At 41.8% G+C, this 13302-nt stretch overlaps 1 protein-coding gene across 1 annotated transcript in view; it reads left to right on the top strand.

Moving 5' to 3' along the window:
- The first annotated feature begins 4748 nt into the window (after positions 1-4748).
- The window catches only part of LOC103506306 (dynein heavy chain 3, axonemal-like), a 30956-nt gene continuing 22402 nt past the window's right edge, over positions 4749-13302 (top strand). Inside the window, 10 exon segments of the mRNA XM_026821388.1 lie at positions 4749-4972; positions 5668-5861; positions 6905-7138; positions 7505-7674; positions 7827-8184; positions 8665-8828; positions 9099-9293; positions 10582-10798; positions 11527-11700; positions 12027-12092. Coding sequence (XP_026677189.1) covers positions 4866-4972; positions 5668-5861; positions 6905-7138; positions 7505-7674; positions 7827-8184; positions 8665-8828; positions 9099-9293; positions 10582-10798; positions 11527-11700; positions 12027-12092 — 1879 coding nt within the window. The 5' untranslated portion in view covers positions 4749-4865.

The following is a 13302-nucleotide window of genomic DNA, read 5'->3' as shown; positions in this document are numbered from 1 at the left end:
TATCCTATAGGAAGGAAAGTAATGTAATCGGGTCAAAATTTCGATGGTCAGTTTTTAGTGTCAAAACACGTTTTGAGGTCCCTAGAGCCTAAATCCAAAGTTTCAGCCATTGGTCCGTGTGTGTGTCTGTCTGTCCGTGTGTCTGTGTGTCTGTCTGTTGGTCCGTGTGTGTGTCTGTCTGTGTGTCTGTCTGTAAACAAAATATCTCGAGAACGGTAATAGCTAGAGACTTGAAATTTGGTATGTAGCTGTCAAATGTGACAAGGATGCGACACGAAACTTTTGGTTAAGACCGGTGTAACGCTTGGCGGCATTTTACTGCTTTTTGGCGGTTTTCGGTGTAATTTAACAATATCTCGGGAACGGTATAAGCTAGAGACTTGAAATTTGGTATGTAGTTTACAAATGTGACAAAGATGCAACACAAAACGTTTGGTTGAGATGGTTGCTGCGCTTGGTGGTATTTTGACCGCTTTTGGACAGATTTCGACCGTTTTTTGGCGGTTTTCAGCTATAGCGACAAAACGGTTAAGGATATTGTAAAAGTTAGGGTAAAAGAACACTCAAATAAGCATCATTCAATAGGATAAGGAAAGTCGTGTGATGTTCACACCAGATTTTTTATCGTTGTTCCTCTTGTGTTCATATTTTTATTGGTACCTATATTGAAGTCGGGTTGGGGAAAATGAATGAAAAAACCACATCTTCAGAAGCTAGTAAATAGACTATGTAGATTGCTCAGGTATATCGAGTTTCCTTGCCCGGACAACATGTCTCCCACCTTTTTTTCCCCAACCTGATTTTTCGACTTTCATTGAGTGCTCTCCACGGTTTAGACCTGAAATTCGCGCAAATATCATGTACAAACCCGACGATCTGTTCAAAGAAAAATTAAAAATGTTGGAAGACAATCTGTTAATTGGACACCATGGAACGAAAGACTAGGTTGGACTACCACAGTTGGGGGATATATCTTATTCCTTGTATTAGCACCGGGTTCTACATACAAACTACGAGTACGAGTATGTTTAACCTACTTCCCAGTGTACACATTTTCGTTATGAATTCTCCTGATGTTTGGAGCATAAAAAACATCTCGTAAATTCGTTTAATATTCTTTCTTATCGGTGTTTTCTCATCTTGTGATATCTGTGATGAAGATCACATCCATAATAGCGGAGATGGGAAAAGAACCGTTTTAATGCGGAATTTCCGATTTTTTTTCTACTTCTTAAAAAAAAAACTTCTTGAATTTGAAAATCTCATATCTCTAGACAGTGTATTATTGATGAGCTTGTTTTTATTATCATCAGGATTCTCATTTCCATGTGTGTTCTACAGGTTTATAATATCTTCTCAAATCACAAAACATATTTCAACCATGATTTTTCGTGTAGTTTAGACAGTTCAAAGATTTTCTGTTCTTTCGTTTTTTCCAAAAGATCCTTGTCAACTCTTTTGAGCGATTTTTTCTAAAAACTATAGGTCTCCCTAATATCATTGTAGGGCGTTATCTCCGTGAAGTTTTTTTTGCTCCAGTATGGTAATTTTTCACAATGTCACTAGTGTTTGGCAATTTTTGTGAAAATAATTCATTGTGGAATGTATTCCAAATTCCAATGCTACTCATTACGTAAGCCACTTAAAACAGTGTACGAGTATTTTCTTACCAAGGAGCAAATGTTTTGTTAAATTTAATCAAGATCGATAAAAATCTACAGGTCCCAGGCTATTTATTTTATTTCAATAAATTAAAATTAATTCAAAATATTCTGGGAAGTATGTGTAAACCAAATCTTTGTCCTAATGCAAATTTCGCCCCGGTGACGCATTCCTATCCCCTGCCATTCCCCGCGTGGAAGTCATTGCCATGCCCAACATGGAAAACATGGACCTGTGTCTACAAAGCGTGAACGCGAGGGAAGACCATGTCAAAAGCATCCTGGAAGAAGCGGAACGCATTGTCGAGGCAAACATGCCAGGGCCGAGCAAGTATCTGACCGTGTATAACAAGTTCCTCTTCATTGTCAACGGGGAAGCTGAGAGCAAGCTGAACAAAGTGCTAGAACTGGCGCAGCTACCCGAGTTGGAACAATTCGACAAGATGATCGACTCGTACAAGTACTTCAAAACGCAGATCGGACAAATGAAGCGAATCATTCCGCTGAATCTGTTCGAAATTTATGTCAACAGTTTCAACGAGACCATGTTTGGGATTCTGGACGGATACAAGGAGAGAATCACGGGGCATTTCCTGGACGATGTGAGGAATCAGAATAGAATCATTCTCAATGAGTTTGAGGATATGAAGACGAGGGTTTCGGAGATTCCGGATACTACGGTGGAGCTGGTGAATATGATTAATTATATTCAGGAATGCAAGGATACTATACTGGATGAGAAACGGCAGCAGATCGGGGAGATAGGTAACTCATAGCGATTTCTTTGCTTTCCTACTACCTATGTCTCCTTAGACTTTATGGTGAATATGATTAATTATATTCAGGAATGCAAGGATACTATACTGGATGAGAAACGGCAGCAGATCGGGGAGATAGGTAACTCATAACGATTTCTTTGCTTTCCTACTACCTATGTCTCCTTAGACTTTGTTTAGACTGCGGGAGTAAAGGGACTTTTCAGTCTCATTCTTGCAGTATAAACAGGGTATATTCTATTCTTTTCTATATCATTTCGGGAGAATCACATTTAAATGACAGTGATCTGTAATTCCTCTAGTGATTATCCTATCCCCCGGTCACTTGCAAAAACCAGAAATAGCTATTCAAAATTCAAATCAGCACTAGTCCAGACCCAGACATAATACAATTTGATGATTTTTTTTCCTCTCTTCTTCTTTTTCTTCTTCGTCTTCTACTTCTTCTCAGACTGCCCTCTGGGCTGTCTATTGAAATTAACTTCATGCTTATATTAAGAGTGTGTGGTGCGAGGAATAGGTACTTGGTACTTGGCCATTTCTCATACCAGCGTTATTTCCGATGAAAAATTCCTTTGCGATGAAGCATAGAATTTCATTGATGATGATTTGTAGATAATATTCGTTTGAAGTCACATCATTGACAGTGATGATTTGTAGATAATATTCGTTTGAAGTCACATCATTGACAGTGATGAGATTGTTTTTATTGGAGAGTTAATTAGCTATTGAGAGGTTGGCGTGGGGGGAGGCTTTAAGCAGGATGAAGGTTATGTGAAGGACCTTGCTTGGACCATATTTCGGGTAAAATTAATGCCGAATGTTGTTCCAAATCAGCCCCAAAAAGAACAATTCAAATCAGCACTAGTCCAGACCCAGACATAATACAATTTGGTGATTTTTTTTCCTCTCTTCTTCTTTGTCTTCTACTTCTTCTCAGACTGCCCTCTGGCTGTCTATTGAAATTAACTTCATGCTTATATTAAGAGTGTGTGTGGTGCGGGGAATAGGTACTTGGTACTTGGCCATTTCTCATACCATACCAGCGTTATTTCCGATGAAAAATTCCTTTGCGATGAAGCATAGAATTTCATTGATGATGATCTGTAGATATATGTAGTAATGTGCATGGTGATGGAAATTAGTGCCCTACACGCCTTACACTTGACTTTAGACCACGCTACGCCACTGGGATAAAGGTTATGTGAAGGACATTGCTTGGACCATATTTCGGGTAAAATTAATGCCGAATGTTGTTCCAAATCAGCCCCAAAAAGAATCATGTTGGTATCTCGATTATTCACAAAGATACACCAGTTTTTGTAAAATACTCCCAAAACTTTTCAATGGAAAATTGGAAAATGAAAATTTTGCAAAAACTTCTAAAGCTGTTTTTCAGAAAACCTTCACTCGAAGTCCCATGTGTGACAACACTGACAACTCCTTTTCCCTTGTTTTTAAATGGCAATATTGGCAATGAAAATGTTGCTAACTCATAATAAATTGTAGACGACATCCCCTCCCCCTCCACTACAAAACTATTAGACCGATAAAAATTGCGAAAAAAAAAATCGGCCATAATTCACAAATCCATTAAAAAAAATAGGAAATGAAAAAAAGAAGAGAGAGGAAAATCTGAAAATTGCAGAAAAAAAGTTGCAACAAGAGAGCAAGCACACTTTTCCATATTTCAAAACAGACACATTTTTTAAAAAAATCTTTTTTTGCCTCATAAACCTTTTCCCTCGACATCTATCTTCCTGATAATTTCCCTCCTCAGTTTTTCCCTCCCTCCATCCTTCTGTTTTTCCCTCCTTGAAACGTCCTGTTCCCCGTTCTGTCTGTGGTGCTGTACGTTACCTCTTTTCCAGTTCTTCTGTCTCTTAGTAATGGTTTTATTTTAAATTTGAGTTCCTTACCACTCGATTTTGACAGAAAAAGGGCTTGTGTGACCTTTTGCCGGACACCCCTCCATCTTTACTTACTGGTACCTTTAATATTTTTGATATTTTGCCATGATGACAAAGCCATATCCGATGTACCTAAACATTGCAAACCATTGGAAAATGAACATTTCCCGTACCTGGAAAGTAAAAACTTAACAAATTTTCAATTCCCTATTCACAGGAGCACTCGAAAATGCTGACCGCCATCGAAAAGAGCGTGACGGGCAACACGACCGAAGAGTTCAAGAAGGCTCACAAAGAGGTGCTCACCCTGTTGGACCTACTACAGAAAGATCGCGAAATTTTCAATTCCCTATTCACAGGAGCACTCGAAAATGCTGACCGCCATCGAAAAGAGCGTGACGGGCAACACGACGGAAGAGTTCAAGAAGGCTCACAAAGAGGTGCTCACCCTGTTGGACCTACTACAGAAAGATCGCACCACGGCCAGACAAATAAACGAAGAACAAGAGCTCCTCAAGATGGTGCGAACCAACTATGAAACGGTGGACGAAATGTTGGAACGATTAGAACCGTTTGATCAGCTGTGGAGTATTATTTTGGAGTTCCGGGAGTCGTCAGATTTATGGTGAGTCAGAGGAAAGTAGTTTACAAAAGGGAAAGCCACAAAAGATCTCACCAGGTGGCAGTGAAGTAGGGCTTAGGTAGCCGATGGCTCTTCTTCCATCATTAATGGCAAGTCAGAGGAATTTGGGGGCTGTGGAGTATTATTTTGGAGTTCCGGGAGTCGTCAGATTTATGGTGAGTCAGAGGAAAGTAGTTTACAAAAGGGAAAGCCACAAAAGGTCTCACCAGGTGGCAGTGAAGTAGGGCTTAGGTAGCCGATGGCCCTTCTTCCATCATTACGAAAATGGCAAGTCAGAGGAATTTGGGGATCCTTCTGCATTTGTATGTGTTAGTGTAATGTAATAAATCGATTAGTAGTGTTTTTGAAGAGTTGACTATCAGAGGGAAATATTGTGAGGATTTTTAGGAAATAGGTTAGCTCCAATACAGATGTTGGCAAATCATTAAAAGCGTTATGGTCTTGATAAGTGACCTGTATTACTTCTTGGTAATTGATCTGTAATTCATATAAGTACCAACAAAATTCCTCGAATTCACGGATTGAGTGAACCCCGAAATCCAATTGCAAGGTGCCAAATTTTCCCCCCGAATTGGTTTCACTTTAGACTTAAGTTATATTGTAAACACCCTCGGGTAATTTTCTACAGTAAAATAACTATTCTATTGAATAAAAAACCTCGATGATCTTTTCTTCAGGATGGAAGGCCCCTTCAAAGGTCTCAACGCGGACGAAATCAAAGACAAAACGGATTTCATGTTCCGAGAACTCAATCAGCTGGCCAGGAAAATGACGAGAGCTCCTGGATGCAAAATGGTGAACGATCTGACGAGAAGCAAACTGGAGAGCTTTAGGAAGGAAGTGCCGATATTGCAATGTATTAGTAATCCAGGTACGTTTGTAAGTTTGGGATCACCAAGTAATCCAGGTATGTTTGTAAGTTAGGGATCAAGTGGCAGAGCTTTAGGAAGGAGGTGCCCATACTGCAATGTATTAGTAATCCAGGTACGTTTATGCCGGCCTCTCACGCTCAGACCGTTCCACCCAGGTTTAGGAAGGAAGTGCCGATATTGCAATGTATTAGTAATCCAGGTACGTTTGTAAGTTAGGGATCACCAGGTATGTTTGTAAGTTAGGTATCAAGTGGCAGAGCTTTAGGAAGGAAGTGCCCATACTGCAATGTATTAGTAATCCAGGTACGTTTATGCCGGGCTCTCACGCTCAGACCGTTCCACCCAGGTCTGAAAGACCGTCAGACTCAGATCTGAAAGACCGTCAGACTTAGGTCTGAGCGTGAGTGGCCGTCATTAGAGGTAAAGTGACACATAGTCGACGCCGTCCATCGACGACTGAAACCGTACACTGCTTCGATAACACCTCTTCACCTCGTCGATCGACGGGGTGGACTTTGTGTGGACACAGTTTTAAGTGTCTAAAGCATCTGTTGATACGTAGGAGATCTGAAAGACCGTCAGACTTAGGTCTGAGCGTGAGTGGCCGTCATTAGAGGTAAAGTGACACATAGTCGACGCCGTCCATCGACGTCGACTGAAACCGTACACTGCTTCGATAACACCTCTTCACCTCGTCGATCGACGGGGTCGACTTTGCGTGGACACAGTTTTAAGTGTCTTGAGGTATCTTCAAAGCATCTGTTGATACGTAGAAAAGTTCTCTAAAAGTGGTTATTTTGGATGATCCTAGTCATTCTAAGCTCATTAGACACACATTATAAAGTATCTGGAGGTATCTTTATCCTTAAAAATCCTTAATGACCTGTAGTACTCCTTCCTAAGGCCCTTTCCAACTAAAATACCTTGGGCAGTAACTTTGGTACGGTTTCAGCTTCAAACAAATTATAATTCCCCTTCTGTTATCTGTTCCCAACATCATTTTCTTAGGTATGGCCAACATAACTTTCCTTCTTCCCCACAGGCATGGAAGAGAGGCATTGGAAGATTCTTAGTGACGAGCTGGGCCAGGATATAACGCCCAACGATCAGACCAGTTTGAAGAACATGCTGGATCTGGGCATCCGTAACATCCTGCCCAAACTGGAAGAGGTCAGCCTCTCCGCGAGCAAGGAAGCAGAGCTGTCCCAGAGTCTGAACAAAATGGTCACCGAATGGTCGGACATTAAACTGGACGTTGTGCCGTATAGAGATACAGGTAAACTAAAGGTGACCTTAAGTCACGTGACGTGACGTGATAGCTGTCCTGAACGAAATTACCTACAATATTGTGGGAAAACTTTGAACTTTCTGACTCCCCATGAAGTCGCGTGACGTGAGAGTAGTGGTTTCTACCTTAAATGTAACAGAGTGGAGCGGAGAGCACTCTCCACGTAAGCTCGATGCTTTCTGCTCCACTCTGTCCTTAAGCTACGAAGGCTATTCTTAAAAAAAAAAAAAAATCCTCGATTTATATTGACTGAAACACTTTTAAAAGACAGAAGCACTTCTGAAACTTTTTTTCATTCCACCAAAATCTTGTGGTATTCGGTATGACGTATTCTATTATTGTTCTGGTTGGCAGGCACCTACATCATCCAAGGCACAGATGAAATCCAAGTGATGCTGGACGATCATATTCTGCGCGCGCAGACCATGAGAGGTTCCCCTTATATCAAACCTTTCGAGACCGAGATGGAGGCGTGGGAAAGCAAACTCATCAACATGCAGGATATATTGGACATTTGGCTACAGGTTGGTAAAGCAGTCTGTGTCCACAGAGTTGACGGCCGTTGATCGACATTCAAGCTGTGCCCACACAGAGTCGACGACTTGACCGATGTCGATGGACGAGGTGAATCTATCTGGTTTAAATTATATCAAAACATTCTCCCTTCTGCTTTCAGGTCCAAGGCACATGGATGTACCTCGAGCCAATCTTCAGCTCCGAAGACATCATGCGTCAGATGCCCGAGGAGTCACGCAACTTCAAAACCGTCGACCAAATCTGGAAGACCATCATGCTCTTCGTCAACAAAGATCCACACATCCTCCAAGCCACGGAAATGGAAGACATGCTGAAGAACTTCAACAAGTGCAACCTAATGCTCGAGCTGATACAGAAGGGCCTCAACGATTATCTGGAGAAGAAGAGGCTCTTCTTTCCGCGATTCTTCTTCCTGTCGAATGACGAACTGTTGGAGATCCTGTCGGAAACGAAGGATCCGCTCCGAGTGCAGCCGCATTTGAAGAAAATATTCGAAGGTAACTTGCCAAGGCTAATTGATTTCAGGACTCGTAGCAACTCTAAATTTGTTGGAGGTATTGAACTTTGTTGGATGGTAAAGGGTATTGAGGTACGAATCTCAATGGCGAAATTTAGTAGCGTTATTACCGTGCTTTGATTTGTGAGCCTGGTTAGCTTGGATGTCCCACCCGGGGCAGTTTTATCCAAAACAGATAATGTTCGTTTTCGAAAGAGTTGGCTTTACTCTTTTCGGGATAATTTAGTAGCGTTATTACCGTGCTTTGATTTGTGAGCCTGGTTAGCTTGGATGTCCCACCCGGGGCAGTTTTATCCAAAACAGATAATATTCGGTTTCGAAAGAGTTGGCTTTACTCTTTTCGGGATGAAAAGACCTTAGCAGTTACAGTTCTATGCTCGCTTTAATATCTCAGTGACCAATTGTTCACCTGGAAATCAGGAAGGCACGAGGTCGAATCTCACATTAATTTCATTTCCAGGTATCAATTTACTCGAATACTCGGACAGCTTGGAGATCATCGGCATGATATCGCTCGAGGGTGAAAAGGTCGCCCTGAGCGGCCTCATTCGGCCGAACGATGCCAAAGGTCTCGTCGAGAAGTGGCTCCAACAGGTGGAAGACCTTATGATAAAATCCCTCCAGGTAAATCGTTGGTCTTGTAATATGGATACTTGGGGTCCGATACCATTTTGTGTTCGGTGTCAAAGTGTCCTTTTTCCAAGGTGGTTAAAGGATCACGAGTGACATGGATTCATTCATCTGGACAAAGATTTAGATTTCGAATTAGTAGCGACATTCAAATTTTGTAAACGTTTTACTTCTACAAATTAATAATTATGTAATAACTTTTTTGGGGCAACTTTAAAAGTTCTACTTCAACAAATCAACTATTCCTTTTCTGAATTCCCGCAGGATATTTGCATGATGGCGTTGGGCGCTTATTACAAGTCAGAGCGCGTGGTCTGGGTGACCAAATGGCCGGGAATGGTTGTCATATGTGTGTCCTCCATCACTTGGACTGCAGAAGTTGAGAAGGCTATCCAAGGCAGGAAGCTGGACGCAATGCTGGACAAGAGTGTGAAGCAGATTGACATCATGGTTATCAAGGTGATTATCTGACAATAGGGCCGTATTTAGTGACTAGTCTCTAGTCCAAAATATTTATGCACTGAGATTAATTCAAGCAAAGAATAGATTGATTAATGGATAGAGTCATCATCCAAAGCTTAAACTGAGGATTAAAGCCATCAGCTAATAGTGCTAATACTATATCCAGATTGTCCAGTAGTTCAGAGGCTGTAAAACCATTAAATAAAACTAAACTCAATCTGAAAACTGGATCTAATAATCGCGTTTTCTTCCCTTCCCAGGTGAAAAGGTTCTGTTCCTCATTGAGAAGTCCCGTCTGGAGCCCACCGACATCGAGATGAACAGCAAAATCTTCCGCTGGCTCTCCAAGATTGGCGATATGCTGGAAGACTCTATACGCGCCATCAACACCAAACGAGAGTCCGTCGAAACTTCACTCGAACTGAGAGTGGCAGAATTCGATAAATTGCTGAAGGTAGATTTCGAGTAAAAAGCATCTGGTCAAAAAGTAGGACGGATGAAAACACCTTCAGTTTTTTTTTTTAATACTTAATGTGATTTTTTAAATAGTAATGGTTGATTAGTCTCTAGTCCAAAATATTTATGCACTGAGATTAATTCAAGCAAAGAATAGATTGATTAATGGATAGAGTCATCATCCAAAGAATAACTGAGGATTAAAGCCATCAGCTAATAGTGCTAATACTAATAGTACTATCCAGATTGTTCAGTAGTTCAGGAGCTGTAAAACCATTAAATAAAACTAAACCTAATCTGAAAACTGGATCTAATAATCGCGTTTTCTTCCCTTCCCAGGTGAAAAGGTTCTGTTCCTCATTGAATCCAAGGCAGGAAGCTGGACGCAATGCTGGACAAGAGTGTGAAGCAGATTGACATCATGGTTATCAAGGTGATTATCTGACAATAGGGGGGTATCAGGCCCGAGACCCCCCAACCCCGGAAATTTAGGGGTCCCTAAATGTAATAGTGATGTATGTACTGAAAATATTGCACAAAGTTGATTTAGCTACAGCAGCAGAACAAGGCATATGCTCCCGTATTTAGGGGGGTATCAGGCCCGGGACCCCCCAACCCCGGAAATTTAGGGGTCCCTAAATGTAATAGTGATGTATGTACTGAAAATATTGCACAAAGTTCATTTAGCTACAGCAGCAGAACAAGTCATACGCTTGGAAAGTAGGTAAGATATCAGGCATTAGGTAGACCTGACGTTCGGTCCTTTTCAGCCATACCTGTCAGAGTTGAAGTTAGTTATGTGATTTTTTAACCCATCATGTTCCTCCAGGTCCGTGGCAAGCTCCTCATGAGTGAACGCATTACCATCTGCGCCCTCATAGTCATCGACGTTCACGCTAAGGAAGTGGTTGCCTCCCTCGTCGAATCTAAAGTCACCCAAGTAGAAGACTTTGCCTGGATGTCACAACTGCGCTACTACAATGTCAACAACCTCGTGAACGTCTGTATGATTACCACCACGGTGCAATACGGCTACGAATACTTAGGTAAGTACTCGTATTGGGATGAAAAAGTCGTACCTACTTAACTCTGCACAAAGGAATTTCGTTAGGCCAGCCACCCACTATCAGGTAGACTTGACAGGTATAGCTGAAAAGGTCCGTCTGTCAGGTGTCAACAACCTCGTGAACGTCTGTATGATTACCACCACGGTGCAATACGGCTACGAATACTTAGGTAACTACTCGTATTGGGATGAAATAGTCGTACGTACTTAACTCTGCACAAAGGAATTTCGTTAGGCTAGCCACCCACTATCAGGTAGACTTGACAGGTATAGCTGAAAAGGTCCGTCTGTCAGGTTCTGCCTGATACCTGATGAGCACACACACTATCTGGCAGACCTGACTGGTACAGCTGAAAAAGTCCATCTGTCAGGTTTACCTGATGCCTGATGAGCACACGCACTATCAGGTAGACCTGATCAGGTATATCTGTCGTCAGGTCTACCTTAGAGTGAGTGGCTGGTCTTACTGTCCAGCATACCTATCTCTCATATCTTGTCCATCCAGAAAAGAGCGGTCTGGATGGCCGTGTCATATGCAAAAGGTCTAGCTCTGTGCACGGTTTCTCTAAAGCTCTGTCTACACATAGTCGACGTCGTCGATCGACGAGGTGAATTTATGTTGTGTACGGTTTCAGCCGACGTCGATCGACGGAGTCGACTATATGTGGACACAGCTTGAAACACAATGAAAATTCCTATCTACTTCAGGTAACTCGGACCGCCTCGTAATAACGCCGCTCACGGACCGCTGTTACCGGACGCTGATGAGCGCCCTCAAGTTACACCTGGGGGGCGCTCCCGAAGGCCCGGCCGGTACAGGCAAGACGGAGACCAGCAAGGATTTGGCCAAGGCGGTGGCGAAACAGTGTATTGTGTTCAACTGTTCGGATCGGTAGAGAGGCCAACTTTTCCACCCAACCTGCGACCGAGCGACCTCATCATACCGACCAATGTGACGTGTATGCAGAACTTCTTTATAAACCTGTACTTGCAAAACGACGTGCCCATGATGTTTGTAGGACCTACAGGTAGGCTGGGAAGTTTGGGATATTTTACTAATCAAATCGAATCTATGTATTTTTTTTTTCTTTTTTCATAGAGGGAACTGTAACGCGACGGAAATCTTATCGTTGCGAAATCGAAGTTTTTTGAAGAGGTTTGATTGAAGGAACTATAACTGCTAAGGCCTTATCGTCCCGAAAGCCAAGAGAGCTGTTCGGATACGCTTGACTATAAGGCCATGGGCAAGTTCTTCAAAGGCGTGGCCTCAGCAGGTAAGGACATATGGTCGCAAGGTATAAACAAGGTAGTACGTACACATCAGATTCCTGATAAACTTACAAAACTTAAATTTGACCTTCGACTAAAAACGGAACTAGTAAATAGTAAAAATGGACGGAACTTTTAAACTCCGCATAAAATAGATGTATTTTTACTCTAGAGAATCTTGGCTAAGAAAAACTCTAGCCATCCATAAGGTAAGGGCACGATACCCATATTGAACAAGCATTAGTACAATGCTGATGCTATAGAAGAGTCTTTTCCCTTAATGAATTTGGGGATCCTTCTGCATTTGTATGTGTTAGTGTAATGTAATAAATCGATTAGTAGTGTTTTTGAAGAGTTGACTATCAGAGGGAAATATTGTGAGGATTTTTAGGAAATAGGTTAGCTCTCCCTTAATAGACACCGGGATAGTCCCAATTTCATGCGATATTACGTTTGAAGGACAAAACCTGATTTGGTAGTGTAGTGGTTAAGACGTTCGACTGGTAAACAGGAGTACTTGGGTTCAATCTTCGCCCAGGCATGGAATTTTTACTTTCAAGCACCATTATTTTCCAGGGGCGTGGGCCTGTTTCGACGAATTCAACCGGATCGAGCTCGAAGTTCTCTCAGTGGTGGCGCAACAAGTAAGGTTAGCTCCAATACAGATGTTGGCAAATCATTAAAAGCGTTATGGTCTTGATAAGTGACCTGTATTACTTCTTGGTAATTGATCTGCAATTCATATAAGTACCAACAAAATTCCTCGAATTCACGGTTTGAGTGAACCCCGAAATCCAATTACAAGGTGCCAAATTTTCCCCCGAATTGGTTTCAATTTAGACTTAAGTTATATTTTAAACACCCTCGGGTAATTTTCTACAGTAAAATAACTATTCTATTGAATAAAGAACCTCGATGATCTTTTCTTCAGGATGGAAGGCCCCTTCAAAGGTCTCAACGCGGTGATGGTAGTGTTTCTACCTTTAGACTCTTCAAAGAAAGCATGATAGTTATCCAGTATCCATTAATACATTCCCACGTTCTTGCATATTTCCAGGAACAGGTAAATCTACCATCGTTCTCAACCTTCTACTCAACCTATCCAAAGACAAATATCTGCCCAACATCATCAACTTCTCAGCACGAACCTCGTCCAATATTACACAGGAAATGATCATGGCTAAGTTGGACAGGAGACGGAAGGGCGTCTACGGA

Source organism: Diaphorina citri, unplaced genomic scaffold (assembly GCF_000475195.1).
Source record: "Diaphorina citri unplaced genomic scaffold, Diaci psyllid genome assembly version 1.1 scaffold226, whole genome shotgun sequence".
NCBI lineage: Eukaryota > Metazoa > Arthropoda > Insecta > Hemiptera > Psyllidae > Diaphorina > Diaphorina citri.
Note: the sequence above shows the minus strand (reverse complement) of the source record. Positions and strands in the feature narration are given on the sequence as shown.